Source organism: Oculina patagonica, chromosome 5, assembly GCF_052425735.1.
Source record: "Oculina patagonica isolate OP01 chromosome 5, crgOcupat, whole genome shotgun sequence".
Lineage (NCBI taxonomy): Eukaryota > Metazoa > Cnidaria > Anthozoa > Scleractinia > Oculinidae > Oculina > Oculina patagonica.
In genome coordinates this window covers 26,388,829-26,406,970 of record NC_135762.1, presented here as the reverse complement: position 1 = coordinate 26,406,970, position 18,142 = coordinate 26,388,829, and the positions used below count along the sequence as shown (strand labels likewise).

General features: G+C 39.3%; 2 protein-coding genes across 3 annotated transcripts in view; one reads left to right on the top strand and one right to left on the bottom strand.

The window, feature by feature from the left end:
* Window positions 1–1,385: 1,385 nt before the first annotated feature.
* On the top strand, window positions 1,386–17,755 carry LOC144653532 (UDP-N-acetylglucosamine--peptide N-acetylglucosaminyltransferase 110 kDa subunit-like). Of its 2 annotated transcripts, none has more exons than XM_078513530.1 (17): window positions 1,386–1,545; window positions 1,809–1,962; window positions 2,117–2,360; window positions 4,051–4,119; window positions 6,606–6,722; window positions 7,150–7,229; window positions 7,326–7,415; window positions 7,857–7,962; window positions 8,498–8,638; window positions 10,359–10,459; window positions 11,551–11,704; window positions 12,238–12,339; window positions 12,784–12,963; window positions 13,465–13,623; window positions 14,273–14,488; window positions 15,257–16,113; window positions 17,075–17,755. In XM_078513530.1, exons 1-17 carry the CDS (start codon window positions 1,512–1,514, stop codon window positions 17,223–17,225), a joined length of 2,955 nt encoding a protein of 984 aa, XP_078369656.1. In that variant the 5' UTR covers window positions 1,386–1,511; the 3' UTR covers window positions 17,226–17,755. The 2 variants fall into 2 exon arrangements, with proteins under 2 accessions (XP_078369656.1, XP_078369655.1); XM_078513529.1 differs by lacking the exon at window positions 1,386–1,545 and adding an exon at window positions 1,564–1,721.
* Window positions 14,864–18,142, bottom strand: part of LOC144653604 (NTF2-related export protein 2-like) — a 218,990-nt gene continuing 215,711 nt past the window's right edge. The window contains exon 5 of the transcript XR_013570766.1: window positions 14,864–14,941. The gene's annotated coding sequence lies outside the window, so the exon portion shown is untranslated. The remainder of the gene's footprint in view (window positions 14,942–18,142) is intronic.

Genomic DNA, 18,142 nt, shown 5'->3' with positions numbered 1-18,142 from the left:
GAACGCTTTACAGACAAACACTTATTCATTTAATTTATCTATAAACGCACAACTTCCTCTAGGCAGAGGCAAACACAAATGAAGACATAAAAATTCTTGAAGGACATCGGAAACTTGCTAGTGACTTTAAATAATTTCCTGGGTCAACCTTGCTTCTCTTGGTCGATTGCTGAAACGAAAGAACACAGGGTGTGTCAAAGAATGGCGAAGATTCATCACACAAGGGAAGATTTCTGAAGTTTTGAGACAAAAATAAAATGTCTTTGCAGCGAAGATCTACAGGACTCGCGCTGTGCAAAGCAGCTCGATAGCTGCTCAAGAATAATGAGTGTGGAATTTGAATAACGTGTCGGTTTCGAATACATTTCTTCGTTTGCATGACACACCCCTTGGCGAGGAAATAGCGACTATATCTTGGGATTTAAACCCCTGACCGACGAAAATGTACAAAGTACAGCAAAAATACAAGAGAATAACTCACTTTCTTTCGTTGGAAGAGGATTTTTCTCCTTGGTCTCTGCGTGCTTCAACTTCGTTTTGTCGAATTTGGTCACCTCAGAGATGTCTGGTTTGTCCGACATTTTCGCGCTGTGGAAATAAAAAATCTGTTTGAGAAACAGCTAAATAAAGTTCGAAAGAAGCACGTTGTCAGTGTAAACTAACGTCGGGCTAACGTGGTTACCTCAAAGATAATTCACTGCACAAAACACAATGGTCTTCTCTCGCTCTGGCCTCTTCACAAAGTGATACCGGTCGGAATCCAACTGCTTGCCTCTTTATTCATTGGCCATGTCAATCAAACACCCATCACGTGATATCAAAGGTGTCAAAAGGCCAGATGTCAGCTGAGGCAAGAAGAAGATTCTTCCAATACATTCACGGAAACGAACGTGATCATAAAAGGTGCTTTGTTTTTCGCCGCTTCGGCGCAGGAACACATTTTTTTCGGCATGAAGAAAAGCAAGGGGCTTTTAAGGCCATCTTAAACAAAATTTTACGCAAGATTTAGTCGTATTTCTCATAAAATAGCTCTAAAGTAGGAGGGATACCTTAGTTTGCCATGAATTACATGTTGAGGGAATTTGCATTTGCCATTGAAAGATTTTTCGTGATATTCTCAGTCAAATATTTGAAATAAATTATTAAATTAAGCACGAAACGTACCTATAAGCGTAATATAGGTTTTGAATTCAAGAAATTATTTTTAAGTCTTATGTAACATAATTCTGAACATAAAATGCCTACCTTTTGTGTGATGAAAATTTATCTTCTCTTTTCTTTTCAAGCTGTCACCCACGTGGGTTGTCAAGCACGACGTAAAATTACGTCATCTAGGCAACGAGGCATTTCGAGTAGAAGGAATTTTGATATTGATCACTGCATTTCTCGAGTTTGTTCGTGTCAAGGATGCGTCATTTGCCAAAGTATCGCTCGTTGGCCGTTCTTTGAATCGTAGCCTATCTGAGATGAATGAAAATTGAACGTTTTAAACATTTCTAAGGGACGAAATAATGAAATTTCAACCAGAAGCGCTTCATTATGGCGGTAAGTCTTTCCTTTGCGTGTGCGCACATGACGTCGCGTTTGTGCATACAATAATACACGCCATCTTTCTTCATGCCCTCGTTTTCTTATTTCAAACTCGAAGGGGACACTTTTGTGTTTCTCTGTCTCAACTTTTATCGTCATGGTTATGGGAACGACCATTTTAGACGATGCTGGTTAGAAAATGTCGTTTCGCTGTGCTTGTTGTTTTGGCGAGCTGAGCTCATTGTGTTTACCGTAACCCATTCTCTCTCTTTCAACAGCCACTCTGGCGGAGTTGGCACATCGGGAATACCAGGCAGGGAGCTATGATCGTGCCGAACAAATCTGTATGCAGTTATGGAGACAACAACCTGAAAACACGGGAGTTCTTCTTCTGTTATCTTCAATACACTTTCAATGCCGTCGACTAGACCGGTAATCTTAGTCAATATTCTGTCTCGCCTGTTGTAATGCTTTGAAATGTTTTGGGCTCGCAACCCAAAACGTTCTTTCATTTACGCTTATTTCACAACGCAGTCTAAAGCGGTTAATACCTTATTTATAGTTCTCCGCTTTTCCTTCTTTCTAGATCGGCTCATTTCAGTACGTTAGCCATCAAGCAAAACCCTGTTCTCGCCGAGGCGTACTCTAACTTAGGCAATGTCTTCAAAGAGAGAGGTCAGCTGAAAGATGCGCTGGACAACTACCGCCATGCCGTGAAGTTAAAACCCGATTTCATCGATGGCTACATCAACCTGGCTGCCGCGTTGGTAGCTGCTGGTGATTTAGAAGGAGCTGTGAATGCTTATGCAACGGCATTGCAGTATAACCCGGTTAGTGAGTAATCTGTACTTTGACCGTCATGTAAGCTTATTTGTTTGCACAAAAAATGACGTGAATGTTTTGTTGCGAATTTCTTTCGAGGTTTGAAACTCGCGATTTGTCAGTTGTGTTTCATAACTCTGCGAGAAAATATCCATTTAGTTTGTTTTGGTGGATCTCGCAGATTTTTTTTAGTGAAAATTGATTTTAGCCGAATTTTATTTCGTCCGTAATTAAACCACCATGTCCTTCTATTGTTTTGTGCAAACAAAATTATTCAAATGTCAGTTGTGTCGCGAAGAAACGTGTTTTCCGTTGATAAACTACGGATATACTTCGACAGTTTCAAGCACAGTTTGCAATATTTCCTAATTGCGGCCAGGTATTATGAAATTCCACCCATATTGGTAAGTTCCGAGACAGATTTTCTGATTGATGCATGGAATGTGAAATAAGTCAGGTCTTTTGTATCGCATTTGTCGTTCCGTTTGAATTATAAGTGGAAACAGTCTCCCACATGGGATTTCAATAAGTATTTTTTTGTTGCTATATTTGGGCTGGTTCCTGCTTGTAAAAGAAATCCAAAAGCAATATTTGGCTTGGTTGAAAATGAATGGCATGCACTTGAATAATATGAAATAAGCACCGCCTGCTTGATATTTTCTTGATACAGATTGACTGCCTTAGTAATATTCGATACAGATTGACTGCCTTAGTAATGGTCAAGGGACTTGGCATAATTTCAGTTCTTATTGGCCTTTGTGATTGACCACATTTGAGAAATATTTCCAGTTGTTCACTGATTCAGTTTAGTCTTGCAAGCAGCCAAATAAAAAAAAATGTCTTCAAAATTAAGTTTGAAAAAATACAAAGAGAATTATAAAAAAAAACAAAGGGAGACAATATACTTAAAAAACTACAGTTGAACCTCGCTAATTCGAACTCGGTTATTTCAAATTCCCTGTTATTCGAACTAACCCGTCCTTGGATTTGCCCTTCAGTAATTTACTATCGGCTATCGCTCCCGCTATTTCGAACTATTTTTTGTTTCCCCTGACGGTTCGAAATAACGGGGTTCAACTGTATTTTAGTAGCAACCACTTTTGAACAATTTGTGGCTCAAAGTACTATTTAGGACCAAACTTTTTAAAAATATTATTATTTTTTGGGTGGTATTAAAATGTCTGCGAAAGTCTGTAAGCCGGTTCCTCTTTTGATGGAAAATGGGTGGGACGGCTACCTGTTTATATTATAGTTTTCTAGAGACAAAGTGATAAATGCTGAAAGTTATATTGGTTTTTGGCACTGTTGTGAAAATGTCAATATCAAACATACATGTCGTGTCTATCTAGTATTGTCGATAGTGGTTAAGTCCAAACCAGCATTTTTCTCCAAGAAATCTCTCTAATTCATTATCACAATATACTGGTAGCCCTTAGGCATGTTTGTATCAGAATATCTTATTCAATTTTTGCCACCTAGCCTCGGTTTCGAAGGGCAAACTCATAAATTTTTTATCATGAGTGAACTTCCAAATAAGCAAAGATGGAAAGAATGCCCATGTAAAAATTGCAGGAAGGTGGCTGAGGGTTAAGAAATTTGTGTAAAAAAGGCTGGGTGGTAAATTTTGAGCATATGACGTTATCATGCATAAGGCCCATTCATGTTAACCGATGATATATATGTATTTTATTTCGCTAGGATCTATATTGTGTAAGGAGTGATCTTGGCAACTTGTTGAAAGCTCTTGGAAGACTAGAAGAGGCCAAGGTATAGTATTGTTGTGTGAAAAAAAAAAGGATTGACATTTATTTTCAAGGCAGTCTGTCTGTGCTTGACTGTGAATGTTTCTCTTGCAAGGTTTGTGTTTTTTTCCAATTTTCTCTGTCGTAATAAATATCAGTTGGGGTGGACTTCGGCTTTTACATAAAAAACTTGCTTTTGTCAGCTAGACACTGACGCCATGCTAAAACAGGTATCTGCACCATAGGATGCAGTCTAAATTTTGAGATTTGTGCACCTCAGCTGATTTTTATTATGAAGATTTAATTGATATGCGATTTCTCCTTACATTATCAGTTCATTGCCAAGAAGGGTAGTGATGAGAATTGAGAAAACTATCGGCTAGAGGACAGTTCTTTTTCCTCTAAATTCTCATAACTGTTATGAAAAAATATAAGTCAGACAGTAAGGAGAATTGCTATCTCAAAACTTGGGATTTAACAAGTTATGGGTATAGTCTTCAGCTGCGTGTGCTCCATGTTCATTATTTTGTTTACTTTAGTGGAATTCTGAATGCATGAGAGTGAATTTCAAAATGCTCTGCAGTTCATTTACATATACACACATCTAGGTATTTGTCAAAACACAATTTTGAATCAGCCTAACTTTATGCGAGGAATTCTGCTGTGATAAGCATGTTTCAGAAGTTGATTGGATTGTTTTACATTTCATTAAACCATTTGTTTACTAAGGATGTTTCTCAGCAAGGTGGAAATGCTTCATTGTAACTTTGGCAAATTTTTTTCACACTCTTGCACTAATGCAGGGTTATTGGAAATACTCTCATAATATGTAGAATTGGTACTATTAAAGATTGTGTGGTTATAGTATTTGAGGTTTTAGGAATACTTGATTGTTTGGGAGGTATTCTTGACCAATACATCTGTGCGAATTTGCTTGGACTAGTACATATGCCAGTGAAATAAAAATGTTTTGTTAAGGAGAGGAGTTTAGCTATGCATCTTCACGATCCTTTGTTAATTTGGTGTACTTACCAGAATATTGGATTCTGTTGGCTGACAAATTGTTTCCAAGCAAAGGCACAGTTATATTGGTTAGGTTTGCAGAGTACCGGTGATCAGCAGGCAGTTGGTCCTCGTTACGTTGTTACTTGGATCCCTAACATTCAATCTTCCCTTGTTTTCCCCTTTTATTTATCTCTCCCAGTAAACTTATACAGGGTACGTACGGTCTTGATGGAGTACACCGGCTGAAGGGAAACCATTTGCAGAAAGATGAACTTCTCAAAGCACGTCTTTGGCCCTTTCCCAAACTTGCTTTCCCTGTCTACCATGCTTGCCCAGTTTGCTGTTACAGACTTCTCAAACAGAAACAGGAGTCAGCTTTTGTTCTTGCAAATTTATTACTCCATTTCAAAGCCTCTTTGTGTACGGTATATACCGAGAACCAAAAGATCATTGCATCTTGTTAGCAGTGATTCATCTGTAAAATTTACTCCAAAAAGAGTTGTTGCCCTGAAAACTCCTGTTTCTGGCTTGAGTTGGCTGCCTGCCTTTTCTCTTAGTCATGTGGTTGATCTCATACCTCGAAAGAAAGAAACACAACAATTTTATCCATTCAACACCTTGTCCCGGTTAGTAAGAAAGCTGCACTGCCATTGTCATGCAATTTCTGATTGGAAGTGTAGCTACACTAAGCATGGTTGGCAAAAAGATTCTAAGGCAAGGGTGAAATATTAATTTTATTTGGTGCTTTGGAAGCAGTTGTGTGTAGAGAATGCACATCTTGTCTTGTCTCCTCACCGTAAAGCTTTGGGCTTTATTTAAATGGATCCCAGAGCCTGGTTATTGAGAGATAAATCTCACTACTTGCATTTGAAACAAATGTCCATTTGTTTCAAGTGTAAGCAATGTAAATTTCAATCACTGGACATTTTGGGGTCTGTTTTCATAGAGGTTAAAGAAGTTGCAAACTAACTGTCGGCACAGTGTGGTGAAATTTTCGTCGCAACTGCTGTGTAGCTTAGCGAAAAAATTGTGTAGCTTGTTACCTTTGATATCTAGTCTGTAAATAAAGTAGATTTTCTGTTTTGTTTTGGAATGTGATTTAAACACACTGGCGCCACAATGCAATTTCTTTGATCTCTACTTTGACATGTGTTGAGGCAAGTCAAGGACGTCACACTCTCGCACACCTTCCCTGAAGGCAGGTGCATGCTTTCTTCAATGGGACAAGGTGTTCTGTGAACTAATGGATACTATAGCATTGCATTTCAGCCAAGACAGGACAAGACCCCAACAAAAGTGTTGGTGAAAAATGTCGGAATAGTATTACGTTGTTACAAAGGATGAGAACAAAACCATGATTGTCTCTTTTTGCTCTCTGCTGTTTGCAATCTGTTTTGCTTGTGTTTGTGTATTTCTTGTTTTTGCTTTGATTTTTTCTTGCTCTCTGCTGTTACTCTCGCTGCCCTCTGCTTTCCCCGTTTTTGCTGCTCATTTTTAAATTGAAAGGCGTGCTACTTGAAAGCAATAGAAACGCAGCCCAGTTTTGCAGTGGCGTGGAGTAACCTTGGGTGCGTCTTCAATGCTCAAGGAGAGATCTGGTTGGCGATTCATCACTTTGAGAAGGTAATGTTGTTGTTTTACTTTAGAGTATTTCTTTAAAAAACATATATCTTCATAGTCAAATTGTCTACTCAGCACATCAATTTATTGGCAAGTTCAAATTCTGATTTGGCAAGAATTTGCCAAGTGGAATTAATCTTGTAAACATTTTCAAGAAAAGTTTTGAAGAAAAAATTTAGTTCTCTCTACACAATTTACTTAGCATACTGGCTTAGTAGTTTTTAATGGAAAATAGAGTTACATCTTGCAAGAAAGTAGGAAGCAACATATTTGTGCAGTGTTTGCAGTGCATCAACAAAGCTATTTGGAACTGAGCTATGAGGGAACTAAATTAATTTTCACTTTTATGATAAAAAACAACCATTTTTAAATTTGGTATTAATTTTACCAACAATGTATATTTATCTCATCATTTATTTTTTCACTGAAGGCTGTCCAGTTGGATCAGAACTTTCTTGATGCATATATCAACCTTGGAAATGTTTTAAAAGAGGCCAGGATTTTTGACAGGTTGGTACCTTAGTTGTCCTACATTGTTAACTTCTGGTACATTTGTCACACAGAAAAAATACAATTGTTCACTTTTTCCTAATTCACTTTTTTTAGAGCTGTTGCTGCATACCTACGAGCATTAAACTTGAGTCCCAATCATGCAGTTGTCCATGGAAACTTGGCTTGTGTATATTACGAACAAGGGTAAGTGTGAAAAGTAGTTTGATGTGGTGGAATGTGCATCTTTTATATGTAAGTGGAAGGTTTGTGTCCCAGGGGGGGTACTTACATGTATAGTATACATGGCGGGGAGGTCCGACGTATTTTTTTCGGTTGAAAATTTACACCCTCGGTATTTTTTTGGGTCAAGAGATCTGTCATATATTTTTTTAGGTCTTAAAGTCTGTTTTATTGAATAAATCAGTATAGAGGTGCTAGGTCTTGTACTTTTTGGGGTAGAAAATTTTGATGTCAGGTTTTTTTTTTTGGGTGTAAAATTTCAGGCTCATGTATTTTTTTGGGTTCGCAATATGAAGCTCCGTCGGACCCCCCCCCGTCATGTATACTGCAAGTACCCCCCCCCCCCCTGGGGTTTGTGTGCTTGGTTTGATGGTAATGATTTGTTAACAAACCTTGTTCTTGCAGACTTATTGACTTGGCAGTGGATACATACAGAAGGGCGATTGAACTTCAACCAAACTTCCCAGATGCATATTGCAACTTGGCAAATGCTTTGAAAGAACAAGGAAAGGTTAGGAATCATCATGTTTATTTTACACCATATGTCAATTTGCTATCTTCCTGAAATGAGGACTAAAAGGTAGGGGTGTAGAATGGTAAAATCCCAGACACGCCAAGATGCAGAGACCCTCGTTTAAAATCTGAGACCGAGACACGGCAATTCAAAAATCCAAGCACAAGACTTTTACAGCGCTTTATAGCTCTCTGTCTGCTCTATGCATGGTACTAAAAATTATTTGTAGATAAATCTTAATTTATGTTGTTTTATGACAGTTCGTTCATATTAAACTTCTGCTTGGCTTGTAGAAGAAACTCGTATTACAAGAGAATTTGAGATTCCGAGACTAGCTTTACTTTTTGCGAGCATGAGATTTCAAGACACTAGTTTGCAAAGCCAAGATTTTGAGACTCCCCTAAAATTTGCCGAGACTCATTATATTTCAAGGACCATTCTCCACGTCACCCCTAAAGGTCTTGTATATGACCAAGATTTCCTTGAATTATTATTTTCACTCTAGAGCTGACCGCTGTGCATTTTTCTCCAGGTAACTGAAGCTGAGGAGTGCTACAACACTGCCTTGAGACTATGTCCTACCCACGCAGATTCTCTCAACAACCTAGCAAACATCAAGAGAGAGCAAGGAAAGATAGAGGAGTCTGTCAGGCTATATTGTAAAGCTTTAGAGGTACTGATGATTTATTTCCCTTTGAAATTTAGTGTTAAGGTCATTGCCTTGTATTGCATTGCGCATCTTTACTGCGCAGAATTTTTACGTGTAATAAGCGCGCGCACATAAACAAAATGGCGGCTTTTTTCTATGTGGCTTAGTCCGCGAGAGAAGTAAATTGTCGCTTTCTCCTAAACGAGTCTGGTGACCTATCAATTTTTAACTGCGCTGCACAGTTCTTGCTCTGCAAGCGTTTTTTTTTTTTCTCTGTGACCAGACTGATGCCCCGCTCGGCCGGGCTCGGGTCACGCAAGGTTTAAAAGCTAGAAAAAACTTACCAATGGGAAATTTTCAAATGCTTTGGTCTTAATAAGCATGTTTAGCATGAAATGTCCGATTTTGAAGCGTTTTACTCAAAGAAATTTCTAAATTTTCATGCGTCAAAAGAAAAATATATTTCAGCGGGCCAGAATCTGTGAATAAATACCATTACGTTGGTGTAAAAGAATGTGCTGACATGACAAGTTTCACTTTCGATCGGCTAGACCTCGAGTCACGTAATTTTTCAAAGCTATTATCAGCTTCCTTTCAAATCTTTGCGAAGCCATTAATCTTTCCTTACAAAATTCAGTGTTATGTATTTTGAAAAGTTTGAATCGAAAAAAATACTAAAATTTCACGCTTTAAACAAATACGCTTTAGCGGGCAAGAATTTACATTTATTTACATTACGTTTGTGTCCTGGAATGTGCTGGCGTTAGCAAATTTTTACTTTCACAAGACACTGATCGGCAAGAATCACGCAATGCTCTGAAAGGTTTAAATCTGCCACAAACGGAAACTAAACAAATCCTCTGGTCTAAACTTAGCATGTTAAGTGTGAAATGTTTGACTTTTTAGCGTTATTTTTTTTTGGAGCTGTGTCATCTAGAGGATTTCTGAAATCTGATGGAAAACCACTGAGACAAACCCTGACTTGCAAGGGTTACGTCATTGCTAAATTAATTCCCCGGGGAATTCCCATTCAGCAAAACACAGGTCTAGTGTTTTTTCTCAAATTTGATTTAATTATTTGCTCCAATATTCCATTTTCGGAGCTGGTTATTCAATCTTTAAACGGTAATTCAAGACAACACTGGATGCTGATTTAAAAGATTTTTTTGTTTCACGGATCAGGATCGTGGGAATTAAATTTGGCCAGCATTAGCATATAAGAAAAATATTTAATTTCGGATGGAACTAGTCAACCATGAAATGTCACGCAAGGTGTTTTCCTACCATCTTGTTTGTCAGTCGCAACATTGTTCGACGCAGGTAAAGGGGATAAGGGGAGGGCGGCGCATTTTTTGTTCCCCTGACATGGCTCCCCTAAAGTGCTCACGAGACCAGCGCAGTTGTAAGCTCTAAGAGCTCTTGTTTCACATATTTTGGGTGTAGCGATCAAATTCCTTCTGTAAAATGAAAATAGATCAATTCTTGTGTTTGAAAAATAAATTATCGCTAAAAATGTGTACTTTGCTAATACTCGCAGAGGAATTTTAAAGGAATTATATGGAATATACAAGGTTTCTTCCTGCTCCTAAACGAATCTGGTGACCCCCCTTTTTTATTGCAAAATTTTAGTTCCCTTAAAGTAATAAACCAGTAGGCGAAGTTTGGTTAAAAAATTGTGTTTAGTTCTATTTCAGGGCAATGACCTTAAAAGAAAGCTTAATATATACTTTGACTTGTTTTGTAGATATTTCCTGAATTTGCTGCTGCACATTCAAACCTTGCAAGTGTTCTGCAACAACAGGGGAAACTTCACGAAGCTCTGCTGCATTACAAAGAAGCCATCCGGTGATTATAATAGTTTTCTTTGCTTTTTTGCAGATTTTTGGTCTAAACTGTTCTGAATTAAGTAGTAGGCAACTCAACCCATGAAAAACATTATCTTCGAACATCTAAAGGAAGATATAACCTTAATTTGTGGATAGAAATCAAACGTCGGCTATAAATATCATTTTTTTGAAGATGTGCAGATTGAAACAACTTTGAAAATTTTAGCCTCAATTTTTCAAGGTGCAATCCAACTCCATCCTAGCCATCTGCAGCCAAAGACACTTGTTAACAGTTTCAATGCTTTGATATAGCAATTTTTGATAGAAAATGACCCATTATTTTTAGGTTTCATACAACACAAATATATATTTTGGCTTTTCATATATATCTGTTAAATTCTGCGACTAAGCCCAGGGCTCGAGACTAACGGTAGCCAACTAGCCAAAGGCTAGTAGAAATGCAGTTTTGGCTAGTAGGTTTTGGACCTTCACTAGCCAAAATGGCTAGTGAAAATTTCAGGCATAAGTGCAAAAAACTGCATTAATTATAAAAATCGTCTCTGAGAGAATAGAACTAACAAGTTAACTGTTGATGTAATAAAAGCATCATTAGTATTTGACACAGCGCACATGTTATGGATATCCGAGGGTATATAACCGCAGGTAGAAGCTGAAAGAGCGAGGTAAAAAAAGACGACAAATACTTCCGATAAAGATGAAAACCTGATGAAGTTGTGTGTACGCGTCAAGATGGTTTGAGATTTTTTGTATATCGGTAATTTAAATGTAAAAATATGTCCCCTTTCTCTTTCCCCCCCTCCCCCCCACCATGGTAAAGGAAAACAAAAAAAAAAAACGAAACTACCGGTATACTTAAAAATTCTGGCTAGTAGAAAATTAGTTTTGGCTAGTGGAATCAAAGCTGTCACTAGCCACTGGGCTAGTAAGCAAAAAAGTTAGTCTTGAGCCCTGAAGCCCCTTTAAGATTTTTCTTATCTTAGTCCTAAAACTAGTGCACATTCAATCTTTTTTTTTTCCAATTGATGACTTTGTTCTTCTTTCTGTTACAGACTCTCAATAATTTTATTAACTATTGTAATAATTTCTTAGGATTCATCCTACATTTGCTGATGCTTACTCAAATATGGGAAACACACTCAAAGAAATGCAAGACATTCAAGGTGCTATTCAGTGTTACACACGAGCTATACAGATCAACCCAGCATTTGCTGATGCTCACAGTAATCTAGCATCAGTTCATAAGGTAAGGCAACATAAAAAAACTAATATATTGCATAAAAAAGTCTGCGTCCGGGCCCCCCCCGCCAGAGCCACCCATCTGTAGCATAAGCGACTAGGAGTATTTCTAATCGCCTCTGGATGGGATGCTAGTTCATCGCAGGGTACCCCCAGCATTATTTCGCCAATACCCTTTTATACACCTTAACAAAAAAAAAAACAAAACAATCCCGTAACACCACCGTGGAGGGAGGTACTATGAGAGTTAAGTGTCTTGCCCAAAAACACAACACAGTGACCCTGGCCAGGGTGGAACCCAGACCATTTGATCCGGTCTCTGGCACGCTAACCGTTAGGCCACAGCGTCTCCCCAAAAAGCTAATAAACTAATAAATTCTGTAGCTGTATTTTTATTGTTTCTTTGTGTTAGAACTCAAAGATCTGGTCATCAATTAAGAAATGCATAGCAAAGTGATTGTTTTGTCGTTTGATTTTTTTTTCTCAGATTAAAAATTACATAAAATATTTAACCTTTAATTTTGTTCTTGTTATTGTTAGGACTCTGGAAACATTCCTGAAGCAATCCAATCCTACAGGACAGCATTGAAGTTGAAGCCAAGCTTTCCTGATGCATACTGTAACCTTGCACATTGTTTACAGGTATCCTACTTACACTGCATTGAAATAAGACCTCAGTTAACAACAAAATTAATTCATAGTACTGTTACAGCTGTAGGTTTGTCTGGCTGGGGTCTGGCCATCAGTCTTTGTGCATGTCTTTTTGTTGTGGTTAGTGAAGCAGACTGAAGGCTTGGCCCAATTTTAATAGATAACTATATCATACAGACCACTGTTTAGGGCTTTGTCGAGCAGAAGCCAATTTGTAGCAATTTCTACTAACACTAAAAGAAAATTATAATAAATTTATTCTTATTAAAAGCCGGGTGTAGATTGCTTGGTGCTCCAAAATATTTATTTTTCCATTTTAACCACGAGAATGTAACTTGGGTACAACACAATTTCTATTGTTGAGTTTTCTCCTGTTAAAAAAAATAAACTTGTTGTACACCGATACGTTTATTTATTATTATTTTTGTTTGGCAGATTATCTGTGACTGGACAGATTACGAGTCCCGCATGAAGAAACTAGTGTCCATTGTCGCAGACCAGTTGGAAAACAACAGACTTCCATCTGTACACCCTCATCACAGCATGCTGTACCCACTAACACACAAAATGAGAAGAGACATTGCCAACAGACATGGAAATCTTTGTGTTGAAAAGGTTTGTGTCACTACTATGGCAGCCTTGTTTTCAAAATATACTAATAAAATTGTTTTGTAAGCCAAGTGGGTGTTGCAAGTTTCGAGGTGAAACATGAACAGTGAAAGATGATTTAGATTGATTCATGTTTGGAGAAAAATTAAGCTGGTTGAGACATTCTTGTCCCCAGAGGCCTCAATCCTTAAGTTCAGCACCAACAATCACAACCTCTAAATGGTTCAGATTTGAAAGTCTGTGATTGATTGACCTCCAGCTGTTCTGTACAGGCTTGAAGTTCATTCCACTCAAATCGAAATGAGCACTCTGCATAGGTGTAAAAAATCAGACCAGAGGTTGGTATTCTTGGTGTTGACAAAATGCACCAGGGAATGCCTCTGGGGACAAAGTGCTGGTCAAGGTTAAGGTTTAATTATTGTTATCATATATTTATTCTTCTGGATTTTAAAACTTCCAGTCCTTTGTTCAATCCACCTAACATTGTTTTTTTTTTTCTTTCCTAAGGTTGCTCTTTTACACAAGCCACCATACTCTTATCCAAACTCTTTGAAGGAAAGTGGTGGAAGACTTAGAATAGGCTACGTTTCAAGTGATTTTGGTAATCACCCCACTTCACATCTGATGCAGAGCATTCCAGGATTCCATGACAGTAATAAAGTTGAGGTTTGTTAAGATCTTTTTGTTGGGCGAAAATACTCAGCTATAAGACGCACCCCAATTTTGGCAAAAACTTCCTAAGAAAATAACAGATCCTTCTTTTCTCTTGAAAAAACTCTGGACAGATGCATAACATTAATGGTTACTGGCAAATTAAATGCTGGGGGTAACCAATTGGCAGTGTACTTCATTGTAATATCCGATCCCTCCAGGGGGATTGGAGGAGGGGGGAGGGGGGTAGTATTACTCATAGTCGCTTTCATGTATAGGAACCAAAGTCAAACGCTGGCCTGTTGGGATACTAACTCAATCGCAGACCTTACCTCATTAGAGCGGTTTTCACTTGAGTGTCGAAAGTAAATTGCGTTTGCTTTGGTTTTGTCATTTCTACGCTTAATGATTGGCTTAAAAATCTCGCGCCACTTTCTCAGCCAATCAGAACCAAAACCAATTGTGACTCGCTCGCGCACATTTTCCTGCGCTTCACATGTATTTGCTTTGAGTTTTGATTGGTTCACTGGATTGTCTGTGTCCTTTGTGATTGGACCAGAGTAATAACTTTGGTTTTGGTTTTACCATACTCAATTGAAAACTGTCTCTATTCAGTAATGTTATGGATGAGTTATTTCTAACATACACTGTAAATCCACCACAGATATTCTGCTATGCTCTCACGGCTGATGACAGCACCAGCTTTAGAAAGAAGATCGAGGGAGATGCAGAACATTTTGTTGATTTGTCATCAATCCCTTGTCATGGAGAAGCTGCTGATCGTATTAATGCTGATGGTATTCATGTTCTTGTCAACATGAATGGTTATACCAAAGGAGCCAGGAATGAAATATTCGCACTTCGCCCAGCTCCAGTCCAGGTAATTATCTTAAGTTAGGACTCTTGAATCACTTTTAACTGTTCACAAAAATTATTGTCAGATAAGACAATAGGCAACTCATCTTGGAAGACAAGTGCATTTGGATTGAAATTAAGAATACCGTAGAATTCCGGTTATAGCCCCCCCGCTTATAAGCCCCCCGGTTATAGGCCCATCATCCTGAAACAAAAAATACATCCGGTTATAGCCCCCCGGATATAGCCCCCCTCTACCAGATGACAGTACTGAACAGGGCTAAATGTTGCTTTATTATGCGTTTTTAACTTTAAAACGTATTGTCATCAACACTCCCGTGGCTCGTTTTAAAACCTTTTTTTTTATTCCGATTATAAGCCCTCCCGGATATAAGCCCCTCCGCTTATAAGCCCACCCAAAACCCCTTACGAAGTTGTATAAGCCCAGGGCTTATAACCGGAATTCTACGGTATTGCACTGTTAAAACATGCCATGTTTGAGTTCATGAGAAGTGTTCAGGGCCACATTTGGTCAAGTGTAACCACTTTCTGAATGCCTTGTGACAAACTTCGAAGCTCGAAAGATGAGAATGTGATGTCTGAAAAATATCTGTAAACTTGGATTCTTGCTAAATGTGGTGAAAATGTGCGTCTTCATCTCGGACTCATCCATGTTTGTCTTGAAGGTCATCTGAAATATTGAACAGTCTATTCAAATATTAGTATTCAGTTGTAGTTTAATGCAAGGGGGCTGTAGTGGGCATATTCCATTAATTTTGTTTTTCACCTGTAGGTTATGTGGCTGGGCTACCCTGGCACAAGTGGTGCCCCATACATGGACTACATCATCACAGATGAAGTCACCTCGCCCCTCGAACTCGCTGATCAGTACTCTGAGAAGCTCGCATACATGCCATACACATTCTTCGTTGGTGATCACAAGCAGATGTTCCCTCACCTTATACAATACCTGAGAGCGCCCAGCAACCAAGTCATCGCAGAGGTGACGCAAAATGGATTGGTACCAGCGCATGCTGCAGCTGTGCTCCTCGACGATGAGAAAAATGACCCAAACCTGGTACCCAAAGTTGGAGCACTGATTGAAGAGAAGAAGAAAGAGTACTCAGGATGTAAGGACAGCGGTGAACGGATTCCATCGACTGTGCCAATAATCACTCGCTCTCATTACGGCCTGCCAGAGAATGCCACTGTGTACTGCAACTTTAACCAGTTGTACAAAATCGACCCACCAACGTTGCGCAGCTGGGTGAACATACTCAAGCATGTGCCCAACTCTGTCCTTTGGCTACTAAGATTTCCTGCTGTGGGCGAACCCAACCTCAAGGCACAAGCAATGGCAATGGGGCTGTCCCAGGAGCGTATTGTCTTCTCTCCGGTTGCGCCTAAGGAGGAGCATGTTCGTCGCGGTCAACTGGCTGATGTGTGTCTGGACACGCCGCTTTGCAATGGTCACACTACAGGGATGGATGTTCTGTGGGCTGGCTGTCCTATGGTGACTCTCCCGCTTGAAACGTTAGCTTCACGAGTGGCTTCCTCGCAGCTCACAGCTCTCGGATGTCCAGAGCTTGTGGCCAGAAATCGAGAGGATTACGAAAACATCGCCATCAGACTCGGAAACGATGGAAACTAGTAAGTGTCTTGTACAAGAAAGACAATCATTCTTGCTACTGCCCTTGGGCAAAGCTAGTTGGATTGTGACTGGTTAATTTTCTATGTTCTGTTACCTCATTGCACTGTGGCTGTTCTCAAAACACTGTTTCACAAAACAGCTTGTGTAGTTTCGAAACATATCACGTTTGCTGTAACGAGCATCTTGACTTGAAAGCCAAATTGTGCTCCATTTTGACCTTTTAACAGTTGTTTGCTGAAAGTTGTTTCCTACATGATTTTACTAATTCGTTACTTTTTGGGTGTTGTTGTCTTTGCTCTAGACTTGCCCCAAGTCGCTCGTTTTTTCTTTGCATCTATAGTTACTTAAATAAAATCGCTTTGAAATCAAGCGAGAAAAACCACTTGAGTAAAATCACCTTTGAAATCGCGCGCGAGAGATCGCGCGGGATTCATTTCTGTGAACGCGCGCGCGAAGGAAAACAAACAGTTCGGAAAAGCTCGATCCTCCGCCATTTTGTTTCTCATGCCCGCGCGCGCCCTCCGTTTCTGTTTCCAGCGGTCTCCTGCGAATCTAACGAGCGACTTGGAGCAAGTCTATCTTTGCTCCAAAGCGTTAAATACTACCGTAATATACAGGATAATTAACACCTACATGTAAATTACCCACGACTTGCTCCCCTCTGACCTCGTAGCTCAGTCGGTAGAGCAACAGTGATCTAATCCGGAGGTTGTGGGTTCAAATCCCGCCGAGTTCATAGAATTTGTGTTTGCCTCCTTTTGGTCCCAGTCCCGATTTCCTTTCTAGGACTAGCACTCAGAAGGAAATTCTTGGGTTATTAAAATAAAACTTTTAACTATCTTTCTCTACTTTCCAGCTTCACAAAAAACAGCTTTTTTTACACTTTTATCGGTTGTTAATAGCAGTTGATAATTAATTAAAGACGTGCTGTGTTGAGACGTTTTCCTTCTCTATTTTCAGCCTCAAAAGAGTTAAAGATAAAGTCTGGAATGCCCGCCTCCGTAGTCCGCTCTTCAACACAAGGCAGTACGCGCACAACCTTGAAGGTCTTCTACTGAAAGTCTGGAGAAGACACGAAAATGGACTCGAGCCGGATCATGTTGCGTGCTGAATGCCAGGAATCGTTTATTTCGCCCAGTATTGTGGATACTGACAATCGTTACAGTCACTGGTCACTGTGTTGGTCAAACAGAGTCAAGTCCCTGTGCTGTAACAAGGGGGATAAATCAGTGATGCGGTCATGAAAAACATTTTAAAATTAAGACGCGGACAGCCCTCTACTCGGCAAGGGAAAATTGAGTCTTTTTACGAGTATGTGTGTTGCCAATTAAGACTTGTGGCCTAACTATTGTTTGTGCTGTTTTATTTTTCTTTTGTTGTTTGGTTGGCCAGGAAGGAAAATTCGTAGGTTTCTGATAAGTTAAAGAGGTGAAATGTTATATAGCGTTCAAAGAAATTTGTAAATATTAAGAGTAAAATTAATGACGTTCTTTCGTCGCTTGTTGAGCTTTTGAGTTTTAGATGAAGTGTAGAACATCTTACTTGGTCAACACATTACTGACCGTGCTATGACACGGAACTTGAAAAGAAGAAAAACGAAAACAACAGAATTTTATGTATTAAATGGTTCACTGAAAAACATTCAGCTCACTTTTGTATTTTGTTGTGATGTCACTTTTCGAAAGAAGCCTTTATCTTATTTTTACTCTTTATTTTTTTTTTTTTCGTGTGGCCTAAATAGTGCTCTGGACTCCGGTTTGAGCGCTACGGGTTCAAGCCCTGGCCGGGGTAACTGTGTTGTGGTTTTGGGCAAGACACCTTTACTCTCATAGTGCCTCTCTCTACCCAGGGTGTATAATTGGGTACCGGCAAATTTAATTCTGGGGGGGGGGAGGTTACCCTGCAATGGCTTTTGCATTCCATCGAGAAGGGGAGTAGAAATACTCCAGGCTAGTCCCTTGGCGTTCTTGGCTCGGTCAAACCTGGACCCCATTGTGAGCCATGACGTCACCGGGAGAGACTTCGCGC